Genomic DNA, 14,868 nt, shown 5'->3' on the forward strand with positions numbered 1-14,868 from the left:
TACATAATTAGTATTTATTTTTATAATTGGATTTATCACTAGTTAAGTATATTAAGTATAATTTAGATTTTCATATGTCTACACAAAATTTTGGATAAGATTAATAATTAAATATGTGTAATATAATCAAGGACGTCATGGGTTAAAAGAATTGGTTTGCTACAATTTTTACCAGGCATTTTCAACCATAAAAATTGTAACATTGTTCTCACGATTGGTTGGATCTACCTAGATGCCCCCAATTTTTTATACATATAATTTACTCGATTTGTCTACGAGAAAAACCATTCAATATACTGTATTATAATCGATAATTGGACCCCGATGACCGTTGAGTTCCATATGGCAGCAGAGCACAATGCACATGCATGTGTCGTTCTTGTTTGTGTGGCTAGAATACACGATTACACGTGAATACTGCGGGCTTGGTCCAATTATTTAGAAGGAAATGATGAGGCATGAGCGAGCTTGAGGAGCATGAAGCATCATATATAGCCATGTTTTAGAGAGAGTACTTAGGCTTGTATGGTTTGCTGCAATGCCGAAATATGGGTTAGGTCAAATCATGCATAAGTTTTTTTTTATGTCAATATTTTAGCAACATATGCGAGTTATAGGTAAGTATTGACCAGAAACCAATTACTATTCAAAATATAAATTAATATTTTGGTAGGATATGCTTGGCATCAATATTTTGTTAGGATAAGTTTAGCTTCAAACCAAACATACCCTTAATCTTGTGGCTAGATCTCGGCCTAGACAGATGAGCTCGGCTCGTTGGTAGCCGTAAACACCGTATTGCCGCTCCTTGTTTGCCTCTCTAGTTTGGGCTAGATTACCACCAAGTAACAAATTTAGACACCATCTCTTCGAGGACCCCATCACCTGCTACTCTGCTAGCTTCTTGTCTTCCTCTGCCAGCTTGAGGCTCGAGTAAAAAGAAAGTGGAGAGTGGGGGATCGAAGTATATGTTGGTAGGGAAGAAAAAAAAGATTGTATTTGGATTTGATTTCAGTTTCTTTTCACCTTAGAGGGCCTCTAGTGGATTTTTTTGGTTGTGTACATAAATCAGAATGAAATAAGGCTTTATATAAAACTAAAGGGGCTAAAATACAAAATATTTGTGGGATGCGTGTGCATTGTGGAGAGGGTTGCTTCAAGGCTTCATTCATCCTGGGCGACACATATGACCTGTACTATAAATACCCTAAGCTGACCAAACGTGACTTTACTTCTGTGACATGGCAAAAATAAGAAAATGTCTAAGAATAAATTAATTGAGCATTTCACTACTATAAAACACCTAAACACTTTAAGACCCAAAATACAAGTCAATGATCTCTATATAAGGATTATGGGAACAAATATTAGTGACTCCTATTTTAAAAATTAAAACCGTAACTCGAAAAATCATTTTACCTTTGTTACACCATCTAAACGTTTCTAAGTTGTTTAACATAGATTAAGATTGAGAAGAAAAAACTACACTGCCCTTTAATAATGATGAATGAATAATGGTAGAGGGTTGGTGAAGGATATAACGGGAAGAGTCTTGAATAATAAGTGATTAACGAGGCCGGTAGTCATGTGAATAGTACTAGAAATATTTATATTTTTAAATTTTAGTAAATCACTATATTTTTTGGATGGATGGAGTATTTATTTAAGTAAGGATTTAGAAACCATGTTACGACATATTTGCAAATAAAAAAGTTATGAATAAAACTTTTATATACTATTCTCAGCAAATAAAAGCTAATGCTGAAAAATAAACTTCGATAAAAAACGTTAAAATTAAATCCATATTTGAGATTAAAAATTTAAATTTTGACTTATAAATATAAACATAAGCATAAGTAAAAAGATAAGATTAAATTGTGTAAGTGACTACCTGCGGTAGGCCTGCCTTAGCACTGTACTCCAGTACAACGCGCGTCCTCTGTTAAACTCGCACAATATCAATCACGATTTATGCTGACACACTTTCCACCATAGTTGTACGTACATGTACCTTGCCGAATTAATTGCTGGATATGCATGCAGATAGTACTGTCTCTGTTCTATAATAATCTTATTTTTCGTTTTTTCGTATCCAACGTTTGACCATTCGTCTTATTTAAAAAATTTATAAAAAAACTTAAAAAAATTAGTCATGTATAAAGTACTATTCATATTTTATTATCTAGTAACAATAAAAATATTAATCGAAAAAATTTCAAATAAGACGAATGGTCAAACGTTGTACACGGAAAAACGAAAAATAAGATTATTATGGGACGGAGGTAGTACATGAAATATGGGTGGTACACTGTGTACACAGGGGTGCTTCAAATAAAAAAGTGCGATTTGAATGGATGGTTTTCAAAGTCTGTACCTTTCTAATAGGCTATTTTATTTGGATGCATGGACTTTTTTAATCCCTTATCACATCGGATGTTTGGTTGTTAATTAGGAGTACTAAATATAAACCCGATAACAAAACTAATTGTATAAATAAAGACTATTTCATTAGACAAATTTTTTAAGCCTAATTAATCCACGATTAGCAAATATTTACTGTAGCATCACATTCGCTAATAATGGACTAATTAAGCTCAATAGATTCGTCTCGTAAAATAGTCCAGAGTATGTGGCGTGTTTTATTAATAGTCTATATTTAATAATTCTAATCAGTATCCAAACATTCGATGTGACAGAGAATAAAAAAAGCAAGAGGGAAACAAACACCCTCTAAGGGGTCAATTTTTTGTGCTTTTTGAATGAAAAATCCAAACAATATATTTATAAATAAAAAATAATTTATAAATAAAACATGTATATATATGTTCTTAGCGATGTAAAAATCAGGGCTAAAATATAAACCAGAATGAAAAAACTCTAAATTTAAGTGTGATAATTTAAATTTTGGATTGTAAGAATGAACAAAGCGAAAAGACGGACGCGAAAAGACGGGCGTTTAACGTACGAATTCCACGCCAAATTGTTCTGCACGAATTTCATTACAATAACTCAAATTAGGATGCCCTCGTCCAGGTATAGATTGAGCAATATGGACTAAGACTATATTTGGTTCACTGATCTGAAATGATGCGGACTGAAAGCAGCAGCTGATCGTCAGAAATATACGTCGACTAGTTACGAAGAAGACAATTACTAATAGTTTATCTGGGTGCTGACTTGAATCAAGCCGGGGCCCGTAGTTTGAGGGAGAGTTAGTCAGCCATAGTTAACGAATAATCGAGCCACAATTGTGTAGCCTGCACATTGGGTAATAAATGATGGTCGTGTCACTCTCCCCAGTTGAACTAAGCAACGGTCGGTGCGAGTAGCATCTATAGCTCCCATTGTTTCGCTTGTTGAGGAGAAGTGAAAACTTGTTTTCGTAAACGAAAAATAATTTGCAGGTAAAACTTTTATATACGTGTCCATAACAACTTGAGAATAAAATGTATAAAATAAATCATAATGAAAAAACCATAAAATCAAGTTTAAAATTAAATTCTAAAATTCAAAGTTTGGCTTATAAACAGTTGGAGCTGTGAAAGGATGGAGCCATATGTTTACTCGTACTGTGACGTTAGTTTAGCTCTTTATACATCCTACTGTTCCGGAATATTTGAATTGTATAAAAATTAGTTCAATTCTACGGTTGTTTTGTCTTTTTACATGTTTACACTTTGTTTACCGTTCAGTATACTATATCTGTTCCAAAATGTAATTATTTTGAAGTTGTTTAGCAAACACTTAGGTGAGGTCAAAAGATTCTCTTCCGGTCTCTTTCAGTCGACAGTTTTTAAATTTTGACTCTAGAATTATTAAAATGATTAAAATTACAAAAATTGGTGTAAAATACTTATAATATTCTTATAAAAATAATTACTATATATTTCATAACGGAGAGTAATACTTAAGTATGGAGCTCGAATGACAAATACACCGTCTGTATTACTCATACAAAAACAGTCTTCAGTCAAGTCATCAGTCAAGTGGTCACACACAATTACAATCGAGAGAGATGGATGTTTTGATAAGCAGAGTATTATCTACTCCCTCCATCATAAATAAGATTATTTTTTTTCTCTCGTTCGTTCAAAATAAGTTCACTATATTAGAGTTTGTAAAAGTATTAACAAATACATTGAAGGTAGATAAATTATGGGTCATGAGATTTTATAAAAATAGGGGTATTTTAGCCCTTTTTTCCTTTATATCGATATGTGTGAGATGAGTGAAAAAATAAGTTATTGTGTGAAGGATGGAGTACATGGTAAGAATTTTAAGAATTATGGTTTTTCATTTTGTAGCTAATGATTTACTTGGTTTAAGGCATATGCTATATTTTATCAATTGTTATCTTTTGTTGTATAGCATAATTTATTACCGATATAACAGTTAGATATAATCTATGAGAAATAAATTTTTAACAAGCACGTACAAATTTTCCCTTAAGTCAAGTGTGCCTTTTTCGTTAGTTTTTTTAGCATTAACTAGATTTATTTGAATACTAATATATCTGAACATACATACAAATAATATACGTTGATCAACAAAGAAATATATATATAGCTAAAAATCTCACAATACAAAACAAAGTGAGTAACATGACATCGTATGGTGAATAAATCTGAAAAAAAATGACACGGATGAAAAGATCCAATTCTAAGTGATATATATATATATATATATATATATATATATAAATCAATCAATTTTATGACATATATAGAATTCTCTTGGTATAAAATGGAGGCCAGTAAAGATCAAACAAACCAAAGGAATCGAACCTCCATCTATCCTATAGTAGTAGGAGACTACTGCCTCTAGTAATTACCCCATCAATAACTCCACCGAGACAAGAAAGAAAAAAAAAAAAAAAGAAGGCACCGTTGCCGTTCTGAGGAAACGACGGCGGACACCCCGACCCCCGCATCCGCCGTGTCCCTTTCCGGCGCCGGGCTGGGCCCCCTCCTCCCCCAATCCCATCCCATCGTATCCCCCCGCTTCCTCGGATTCCCCTGCCCCTGTCCCCCCATGTGCCGGCCCACTGGGCTCCACCTCCACGCACGCACCCATCTCCATCCATCCATTTCCTTCCCCACCACCTCATCACTGCCGCTGCGTGCGTCGATCGATCGGATTCGGATCCCCCTCCCGTTTGAAATCGCCCCCCCCCCCCTCTTCCTCTCTGCCCCAAACGGTCACCCCGCGAGCGAGCCTTCGCGTGTGGCCTGATCCTCCACGGATCCCCACCTCGCCGGTGGCCGCCGACCGGGCGAGCGGAGCAGGAGCGGGAGGGGGTGCTGCGTGCGCGCGATGGCGTCCCCCGGCCCCGCCGCGGGGATGCAGAAGCTGGAGGCCGCGGCGGCGGCGGGGGGAGAGAGGCCTGGCGCGGCTGGGGCGGAGTGGGGCCGGGGGATGCAGAAGATGGAGGCCGTGGCGGCGGCGGGGGGAGAAGGGCAGGCGCTCGGTGCGGCGGGGGCGGTGGCGGGGGCGGAGCAGGTGGCGCCGCCCAGGAGGCCGGTGGCCGCGCGGAAGGAGAGGGTGTGCACGGCCAAGGAGCGCATCAGCCGCATGCCGCCCTGCGCCGCCGGGAAGCGCAGCTCCATCTACCGCGGCGTCACCCGGTACGGCGCCCGATGCCCTCCCCACGTTTCCTCTTTGTATTGTGTGTTGGGTTGCGGAGTAGTTCAGTCGGAAGCTTCCGTTTGCGGTTTCTGTTTGGATTGATCTCTGGGGCTAAATCCATTCCTCAATACTGCTGGTATGCTTTAGTACCGTCGATTTGGGATCTATAGATTTTTCGTTTTTCCTGTAAGGCGATCGCTTGGTTATAGCGATTGGCTGTGCACACCCCATAAGGTGTGGAGGCCGGGTTTAATCTAATCCATTATCTAAGAAAATAGCGATTGGCACTGGTTTTTGCCTCGTGGAACTTACTGTCGTGACTTCAGCGGGTGCGATCTCAATTTATTAAGAGTGACATTAAAATAAGAGTAGATGATTTTCACTTGGTTAATACATCAGGCTTTGTGATCGATTTGTGTCCAAAACTCGGTTGACCAGGGGTCCTTTATTTATCTCTAATAATCAGAGTAGAAACAGGTTTGGATTCTTTTCAGACCAAACAAGCGTGAATCCTGGAAAATGATTTCCATCCTATCTGTTGTATCTTCTTAGTCGCACGATCAATTGTACCACACACATAAGAATTTATATCATATCCATATAATATATACTCCCTCCATCGCTAAATGTTGACGCCGTTGACTTTTTTATACACGTTTGACCGTTCGTCTTATTCAAAAAATTTACATAATTATTAATTATTTTTATATCATTTCGTGTATTGTTAAATATATTTTTATGCATATATATAGCTTTACATATTTGACAATTTTTTTTGAATAAGACGAATAGTCAAACGCGTATAAAGTCAACGACGTCAAACATTTAGGGATGGAGGTAGTATATTGCCAAGTAATCTGTTACTTCTAATTTTCTACCCACCTCTACTCATCCCTTAATTTTTTGTAAGCTAGATTTAACTTTCAGCTGTTATTATATACGTGTGCATTTGATTTAGCTCTTGGTTGTCTGATCAACAGGCATAGGTGGACAGGCCGATATGAAGCTCATCTCTGGGATAAAAGCACATGGAATCAGAACCAGAACAAAAAAGGGAAACAAGGTCTGTATGCCCAATGCATAATAGCAGCTATTTTGCATGTTTTGAAAAGTTGAACATATTGATATTAGAAGCTAGGCGAACTCACTTGTGATTACTTAATTGTATTTCATAGATCATCTGTGCACATTATTTCTTTTATATCTAGTTACAGTTAATCTGATTCAATGGAGTTATGTTTTTTTGCATGGGAAACTATCACCCAAAAAATGGCCTTCCAAGTGCAGTATATTTAGGTAAGGAGCGCCTCTGCTGTTAACCATAAAATGTTCTATTGTATTGTATGGACTTCTTTAGCTCAATAATTTGATGTGCAAATACACAGGTGCATATGATGATGAAGAGGCTGCAGCAAGAGCTTATGACCTTGCTGCACTGAAATACTGGGGAGCTGGGACACAAATAAACTTTCCTGTGAGTCATATACTTGCTAACAATAATTATTCTTTTAGGTTCTATTTAGTTCTTTCAATTCAGTCTGGCAACTCGATTTTAGTTAAAATTAGTATTTAATTTTGAAGCACCCTACCTCGAATTTCAAGTCTATGATTATCTTAGGCTGCAAATTTTAAAACTAAAACATAACTTAGAGGGTGTGGTACCAAATTTGGATCATACTAGTCCAAGAGATCCTATGCAAATGTTGTGTGATCTTTTAATAGCATGTACACTCTTGACAATTATATTACGTTTTTTGTATGTAAAAATTAGGGATTTACTCATTTAAACTTATGGAAGGGTCCATACGGATATACATATCTTATGTACTTCACATAAAGATGTTTTGATTTTAGAAAATTCATTAATGAGCTATATGTGTGTGTGTGTGTGTGTGTGTTTCATTGAAAAATCAATATCTCTGTAGTGTAGAGTGTTGGCAAAGCAAACATATACATTCCATCCATCTCTTCAGTTAAGCATATGGTATAAATTTGGATGGGAAAAAACCGTAGTGTAGCTTATTTTGCTACGTTCTGTTCCAATTTATATTGTTGCACTAGTTAATTGGATTTGTGGTAATCTTTTTCAGGCTTATGTTCATTATGTATTTGCTTATTTAGGTCTCTGATTATGCAAGAGATCTTGAAGAAATGCAGATGATATCCAAGGAGGATTATCTTGTGTCTCTTCGAAGGTATACTTGTGAATTTATAATGCTTGCATATTACTCTGTTTCTTAAGCACTAACTAGAAGAGGCATGCACTGCAGAAAGAGCAGTGCCTTCTCCAGGGGTTTACCCAAGTACCGTGGTCTTCCTAGGTACGTGTTAGTGATGAAAAATATATCTGCTACTATTGGAAATTACCTCTTTGTTCAGTTATACTTGCATGCATGTTTGTGATGCTGTAACAGAGTCCCATGCCCAAAATTTTCGTTTCCACCTTGCACAAACCATCATGTTCATGCTTTGTTTATCATGCTAGCATTTGCCTTTGTTGCTGCAAATATTTATGGCAAACCAAGTATGCAAAGAACCATGGATTTTGATGCCTACTATAATAGAAATTAATTTGTGTTACTTCATGTATTTTTGTAACCAATTGAATAATAAGTAAGCTTAGCTGGCCTTTTGTTTAGGCTTAGGTACTAATTTAGCTCTTATCTGTGATTTGTTATAGTCCTAGCCTTGGTAACTTAGTAGATTTAAATTTAGGCAACAATGATATTCTTTTTAGGAAATTTGATATGAAGTACTCTCTCCATTCCATATTATAAAACTTTCTGGGTTTGCCTAGATTCACCCATATGTCAATGTATATGTCTTGCATATGTGTCTAGATTTATCAGCACACAAATGAATTTAGGTAAGGCCTGAAAGTATTATAATATGGAACAGAGAGAATACCATTAACCCATATGTGAACATAATTGCAAGTTTCACTATACATAAATTCTTTACAATAATCACCAATTGCACAGACGAACTCCCTCAACTGTGCACATGGTGCCATCAAAATTTTATGTTCCATTATTGGTTACAATCATCAATGGAAATTTTGTATGCTTTACTTTTGTTCCTTATATGGTTTCAGATATCCTACTTTGTGTGGGATCTCAACCAACCAAATATAATATTCTTAATAAAATATCCTTCAGAGGAGTGATTACTTATAGTTGACATATTGAAGAACTCACTGTACCTTCCATGACAGGATTCGGACTTTTTTTTTGGCATATGACAGGATTCAGACTTATAGTATCTTTGAGTACAGCTAGACATTTAGTTTAGGGAAGTTTATTATTTGGACATATACAGTAAAAAGTTATGTCAATCCGTTAGTCTTAATTATTCATCAGATGTCAGTCTTAGGCTAATCTCTACAGTGCACTCTACTGCTGGGCACGTACAGCCCCATAATATATTTTTTGTAGTTGTAAATGTTTTGAACTTTGTCATGCAGGCAGCTCCATAATTCCAGATGGGATGCTTCTTTGGGACATTTGCTGGGCAATGACTACATGAGCCTAGGTTCTGGTGCCTCCATACAAACTTGTACACTGCTGTTTGTGGTTAACAAGCTACAGAAGTGGAAAAAGCTTTGTGGCTTTATAACCATTTATTATATTTAAATTACAGGGAAGGACATCACTCTTGATGGGAAATTTGCAGGAACCTTTGGCTTAGAGAGGAAAATTGATCTGACAAATTACATAAGGTGGTGGCTCCCTAAAAAGACACGGCAGTCAGATACATCTAAAGTGGAAGAAGTTACTGATGAAATCCGAGCTATTGAAAGTTCAATGCAACGGACTGAGCCTTATAAGTTGCCTTCCCTTGGCCTCCATTCTAACTCAAAACCCACTTCAGTGGGCCTATCAGCATGTGGTATATTATCTCAGTCTGACGCCTTCAAAAGCTTCTTGGAAAAGTCTACAAAATTATCTGAAGAATGTAGTAAAGAGATGGATGAAGGAAAGACAGTTACGCCAGTACCTGCAAGCGGAAATGACACAACGCCAGTTAATATGAACATGAATGAGTTGCTTGTGCAAAGAGCTCCATACACATTGGCCCCTGTTACTGCACAAATGAAAAATACCTGGAACCCTGCTGATCCTTCTGCAGACCCTCTTTTCTGGAGCAATTTCATCCTGCCATCAAGTCAACCTGTCACAATGGCAACAATAGCAACAACAACGGTTTGTTCCTCATTGGCTCTACTTGACAATTTGAATTAAATATGAAATAAAAATCCTACTTGTTCTTAATTTGATGCTGATTGTGTCAGTTTGCAAAGAATGAGGTGAGTTCGAGTGATCCATTTCAGAGTCAGGAGTGACCACACAAGCTTACCAAAGTGCATGCAGGATTTGCTTTTTGGGTTGGTAAGTAGTGTCCTCTTGTTTACCTTGCAAGCAAATTGGCATTCTTTCATTTTCTTTGTGCATCACCTAAAGATCTGCAAGAGCTTAATGTCATATATGACCTATCCATATTCGCATTCTAATAAGAACAGACAAGCAACGGGAATATGTTTTTGTTTAACCTAAAATACCTTAGGATTTTATTTCTGCTTGCAATAACAGGTGCCAGTCTTTAAAGTGAAAACATACACCTGACGATATCATACTCCGTTGAAAGAACACAACGAAGAGAGAGTTTAAATCAATAAAAAAAAATGCTTTTTGTAAGAACACAATGTGTTCCTAAGCATTTTGATGAGGATGAAAATATAGGATTTTTTGTTTGTTGTGTAAATATTGCATTGAGTATTTGAGACATGACAATCAAAATTTTTTAGATGTGGGTAAAGAACGGTATCATGTTAACACATGGACCAGGAATTTGTTTTCCATTCTTACTCAGTAGCATCAACCTGTGGATCAATGGATATCAATCTCAATTGAAAGTCTTCTAGGAAGCTGTACTTTGGATATGCTGGCACTTGCAGTCGCAGTGATTTGCTGGCATAGCGTTTTGTGTGGTTGTTAGTGTCATGAAACACAGTACGGTAGTTATTGGACATATATCCGTAGCTTCTAGTTTCTTATATTGCATTCCTCTTTACTGCTTAAGTGAAACCTTTGCGTATTTCAGGTCGGCGACGATATCCTGCGCGTCTTTGGGTTTCCTTCTTTCGAGCTTTTGAGGTGACCCAGGAGGAATGCCCGTTGTATCCATAGTTCATAAGAGATGAATAGAAGGTAAGAGAAGTACAACAATAGTTTATGTAATATATACACTGGCTAGTGGCCTAGCGCCCAGTTAATGATATTTAGTTATAGAGCTGTCTGTACATATTGCGGTTCTTATTTCAGCTAGGTCCTATAGGTTGAGAACAGAAGAATGCGACTTTTTCAAAGCTAAATTGTTTATTTTGAGCAAATATGTCCAATGCTTGTTGTTTGAGTTATGCAATTCCAATGATATTTTCGTTACGCTCTGTTCAGAGATGGCACAAAAAATTCATGGTGAAAGCATGGCCAAACAATTCATCTAGAAGAAATGTTTTAACATTAATCAATATTAGGATTCTATATGATAAAAAGTATCATATCTTAAAAGAATGATCCTACAAAAGTAGGACGTGTAGGTGCATTACTCCATTATTAGCAATTGTCCCATTAATATATTGTCCAATGTTGGTAGCCGTTGTTATAGACACATGGTTGTTGGCCTTTATTAGGAACATGGAAGCGTGCATGTAAAATTCATGCACACCAAATATAATGTGGAGATGAAATATTTTGACGTTTCGTTGTTACTTTTTTTGCGTGATTTATCTATAAACTTTATAATAAGTGGCTATAATTTCTTTGAAGTCAAGGCTAGATTCTTTATACATTATCTAAAAAAAATGAAAATCCTGATTCTTTTTGAAGTATTATCTCCATAAAGTTTCTACTTTTTAACAAACTCTTGTAAGGAGAAATGAGGAAATGCCATGAAGGTGAAATGCTTTCATTTGACTAAGTGGAAGTTTAATGTCGGAAAAATGGGTTAATGGAGGTTAAAAGGAGCAATCAGATAGCCTACAGTGCTCATGTAACACCTCCAAGTCCCGTGTTCAACTCCCCACAAGAGCGAATTATAGGCTTAATTAACAACGATTACTTGTTAGCCCATCCAAAACATATTTTAAGAACTGACCAATTGAGGGTGAACCCTCATGTATGAGGGAGGGGCTTTAGACTCTCAGAACCATAGGAAAAAAATGGACAAGAGATTGACATGCTCTGGTCGTTTGGGTCAACTGTCAGGTCACCGATCGAATCGTTGATTTTTTGTTTATTAATATTATATTAAATTTGCATCATTCTTAATATTATTAAATTCACATTATTCTTAATATAGAGCCATAATAAATTGGTGAGAATAGGCATAAATAAACCAATATATCTATTATTACATGGCTATAACAATAAATAATAATAATAAATATATTATGGTAACATAATAAATTCATAATACCATACTACCACTGGACAAATTAAAAACTAGTTCAATATCAAAAACCACCACTAGTTCATCAGCCTTTGACCAGTTTAATTGCAAGGATGGTCTTTGAGCATAATCGAGCCACGTAAGTCACCGGTTCTAGTATTTTTGGTTCAACCATCGGTCTAGTTTGCTATTTCTTTTACTATAGTTAGAGCTCATGATCTTTTCAGAGTGGTTTGGTTGAAGAGGCATCCGTGGGGGCACATCCATGTGTGGGGCGAGGGAGGGGGGCTGTAAAAGGGGTCATTCTTCTGCTAGTCAAGTTTTTTTAAGAGAAATACTATACAACGGTATACCATAGACGATGGGATATGACAACGGCTGCGGTGACAACGCTCACCGTGCTGACCAAGGCAGACTTGGAGACGCTTTACGGGTGTGGGGGTGACACTGCCAAGCACGCCGGTGATGCTGGCTATGCAGATGATGATGCCCCTGCGGCAGGGCACCATGATGCACGCGACGTGCTTGACCCCGGCGAGGACGCCGCGCAAGTTGATCGTCATGACGATGTCGAAGTCGGCGAGGTCGACGGCGGCGGCGGTAGCAGCGGCAAAGACGACAACAGCAGTAGCCGGGAGCAACTAGCGGTGGTCAATGGTAGCCGTGGCGTCGAGGACGACTATGGCTACTGCGACGGCGGCAGCGACGACCGCGACGATGACGAGGATTCGCTACCGGTGATATGATATTGTTCATGATATCACTAGTACTAGATATGATACTGTTCAGGTATCATACATGGTACATGTGAGATACCATGTTACTTGAAAAGGTACCATCTTATCTGAGCATGTTAACTTGAAGTATCATACACGAAACATGTGAGGTATTACGTTACCTGGACATGCTACCATGTTTGATACATTTGAGGTACCATATTATCTAGGAAGTATCATGTTACTTAGATAAGGTAATATGACTAGAGGTTATCCCGTTGCTTAACGATACACCGTACTGTAGCATCCCTTTTTCTAAGGTAGGTTTTTCCTAATCCTATCCTCCCAGACAAGCTAGGCACACACGTTGTCTTCCTAATGCTTCTTTAGAATACATGAATTTTACATTATTTTTATAGGAAACTATTCAATTCCTCGAAAACATTCATAAAATTCCTCCAAACCAAATAGGTTCTTAAGTCGTGCGTGCAACCATACGATGGTAATGCTCCAACCCTAAGCACCATTTTCTGCAATATACTAAGCACCATTAACACAATGGTAATGAATTTCTATTATCGAATAATAATACTTTTGTCCCACAAAAACTTGAATTGAAAATTTCAAAAATTGAATTGAAGGATTCAAAACTACAGGTGAATGTTTCAAGTTATTAGTATGATTTTTTCAATTTTCATACCAAAGCACGAGCACGGTGGTCCATTCCTCCCACATACAAGCACAAAAGAAAATTGCATATGACCTCCGTCCTTAATACTAATGGGTTGGATGGAAATGGGTTAAATGAGTTGATTTTTAATTTGGATTGTGTTTGGTTGGGTGCAAATGGATTGTAACTTTAAATGGTCTGGATTGGATTGGGTTATAGAGACAAATGAATTGATATGGATTGGATTTGATTAGGTTATTTTAGGTTCTAAATGGATTTAACCCGTGGAGGGTAAATGGATCCTTTAATTGGATAGCTAATGGATAAGATAATAGACATACATGGGGCCCACATGTAGAAATCGACCAAAATTTGCATAAAGTTGCTTTTATACATAACAAATCATCCCACTAAATTTTAGTCAAATTTGATAACCTTTTATATTGTGAACGCGAGTTTTAAAATTTTAGGTCCGAGTTTATACATATCAAATGGTGCACCCATTTTGCAAGAGTGGGTTGAATCCATTTTAACCAAATGGGTTGGTGCAGGTTGGACTAAAATCAAAGTTGAATTGGTTTGGATTGGATCCCAATAAAGAATAATTGGTGCGGGTTGGTTTAGTATACTAATTAGCAAAGAAATGGATTGGAGTGGATTTGGATTGGATTATAATCTACTGGCAGGCTTAGTCCTTAATTGACACATGTTTGCATAAATCTGTTGGTCCACTTCTGCCTCAGCTCAAGTGTTAAAACTTTCCCCTTAATTTCTCCTCTCAACCAAACATTATTCTTCTATCTCAACGGCTCAACCCCCCCCCCCCCCCCCTTCCTCTGTGCCTTAGAGTTTACGAATTTGGACATGAATTTGCAACTTTTCTCTCTGCCTTCCATTCTGCCTCCACACCGACTACCTCCACCCTCTCTTTTCTTCCTAGCTAGAGCCTTTTTTTTTTTCAGATGCACAGCGACGGTATGATCGAACTCCTCCAACCATGGGGCACGTGCTAGCAACCTTACTACCCTCCCTAGATAGGAGAGCACGTACCAAGTGCCATGCTGCTCTTGCTCCACATTGCATCCCGTGCCGCGCGCGACAGTGAGGAGGAGGAGGAGGAGAGGGCAACGTGTTTCCATGCGGGACATCATGCTTCCGGCCAAGGAAGGAAAGGTGAGGTAGAAAACGGTTGCTCCAAGATTTATGTGGGCACGTGTAATTTAAGAAATCAAGTCTTTCCATATGGGCTAAGGACCGAGATCCTCTGTAATTTTCTTCCCACACAATCACACTGCACACGCACATTGTTGGCGAGTTTATTTTTGTTCGATTTGGCGAGTTTTGCATGTCGGGGGCTCACGAGTCGGTCTTGGCGCTGTTGTGGCGATGCGTGCATGCAGCTAGGCGCTA

General features: G+C 37.8%; 1 protein-coding gene across 2 annotated transcripts; it reads left to right on the forward strand.

Moving 5' to 3' along the window:
- The first annotated feature begins 5,189 nt into the window (after positions 1-5,189).
- LOC102714014 (AP2-like ethylene-responsive transcription factor SMOS1) lies at positions 5,190-11,077 on the forward strand. 2 transcript variants are annotated; one of them, XM_040524095.1, is made up of 10 exons: positions 5,190-5,624; positions 6,606-6,688; positions 6,913-6,921; positions 7,011-7,099; positions 7,747-7,820; positions 7,896-7,946; positions 9,089-9,156; positions 9,298-9,827; positions 9,917-10,013; positions 10,726-11,077. In XM_040524095.1, exons 1-9 carry the CDS (start codon positions 5,314-5,316, stop codon positions 9,965-9,967), a joined length of 1,266 nt encoding a protein of 421 aa, XP_040380029.1. In that variant the 5' UTR covers positions 5,190-5,313; the 3' UTR covers positions 9,968-10,013; positions 10,726-11,077. The 2 variants fall into 2 exon arrangements, with proteins under 2 accessions (XP_040380029.1, XP_006654350.2); XM_006654287.3 differs by having other exon boundaries at positions 9,265-9,827; positions 10,726-11,012.
- The last annotated feature ends 3,791 nt before the right edge of the window (positions 11,078-14,868 follow it).

This window comes from Oryza brachyantha, chromosome 5 (genome assembly GCF_000231095.2).
Source record: "Oryza brachyantha chromosome 5, ObraRS2, whole genome shotgun sequence".
NCBI lineage: Eukaryota > Viridiplantae > Streptophyta > Magnoliopsida > Poales > Poaceae > Oryza > Oryza brachyantha.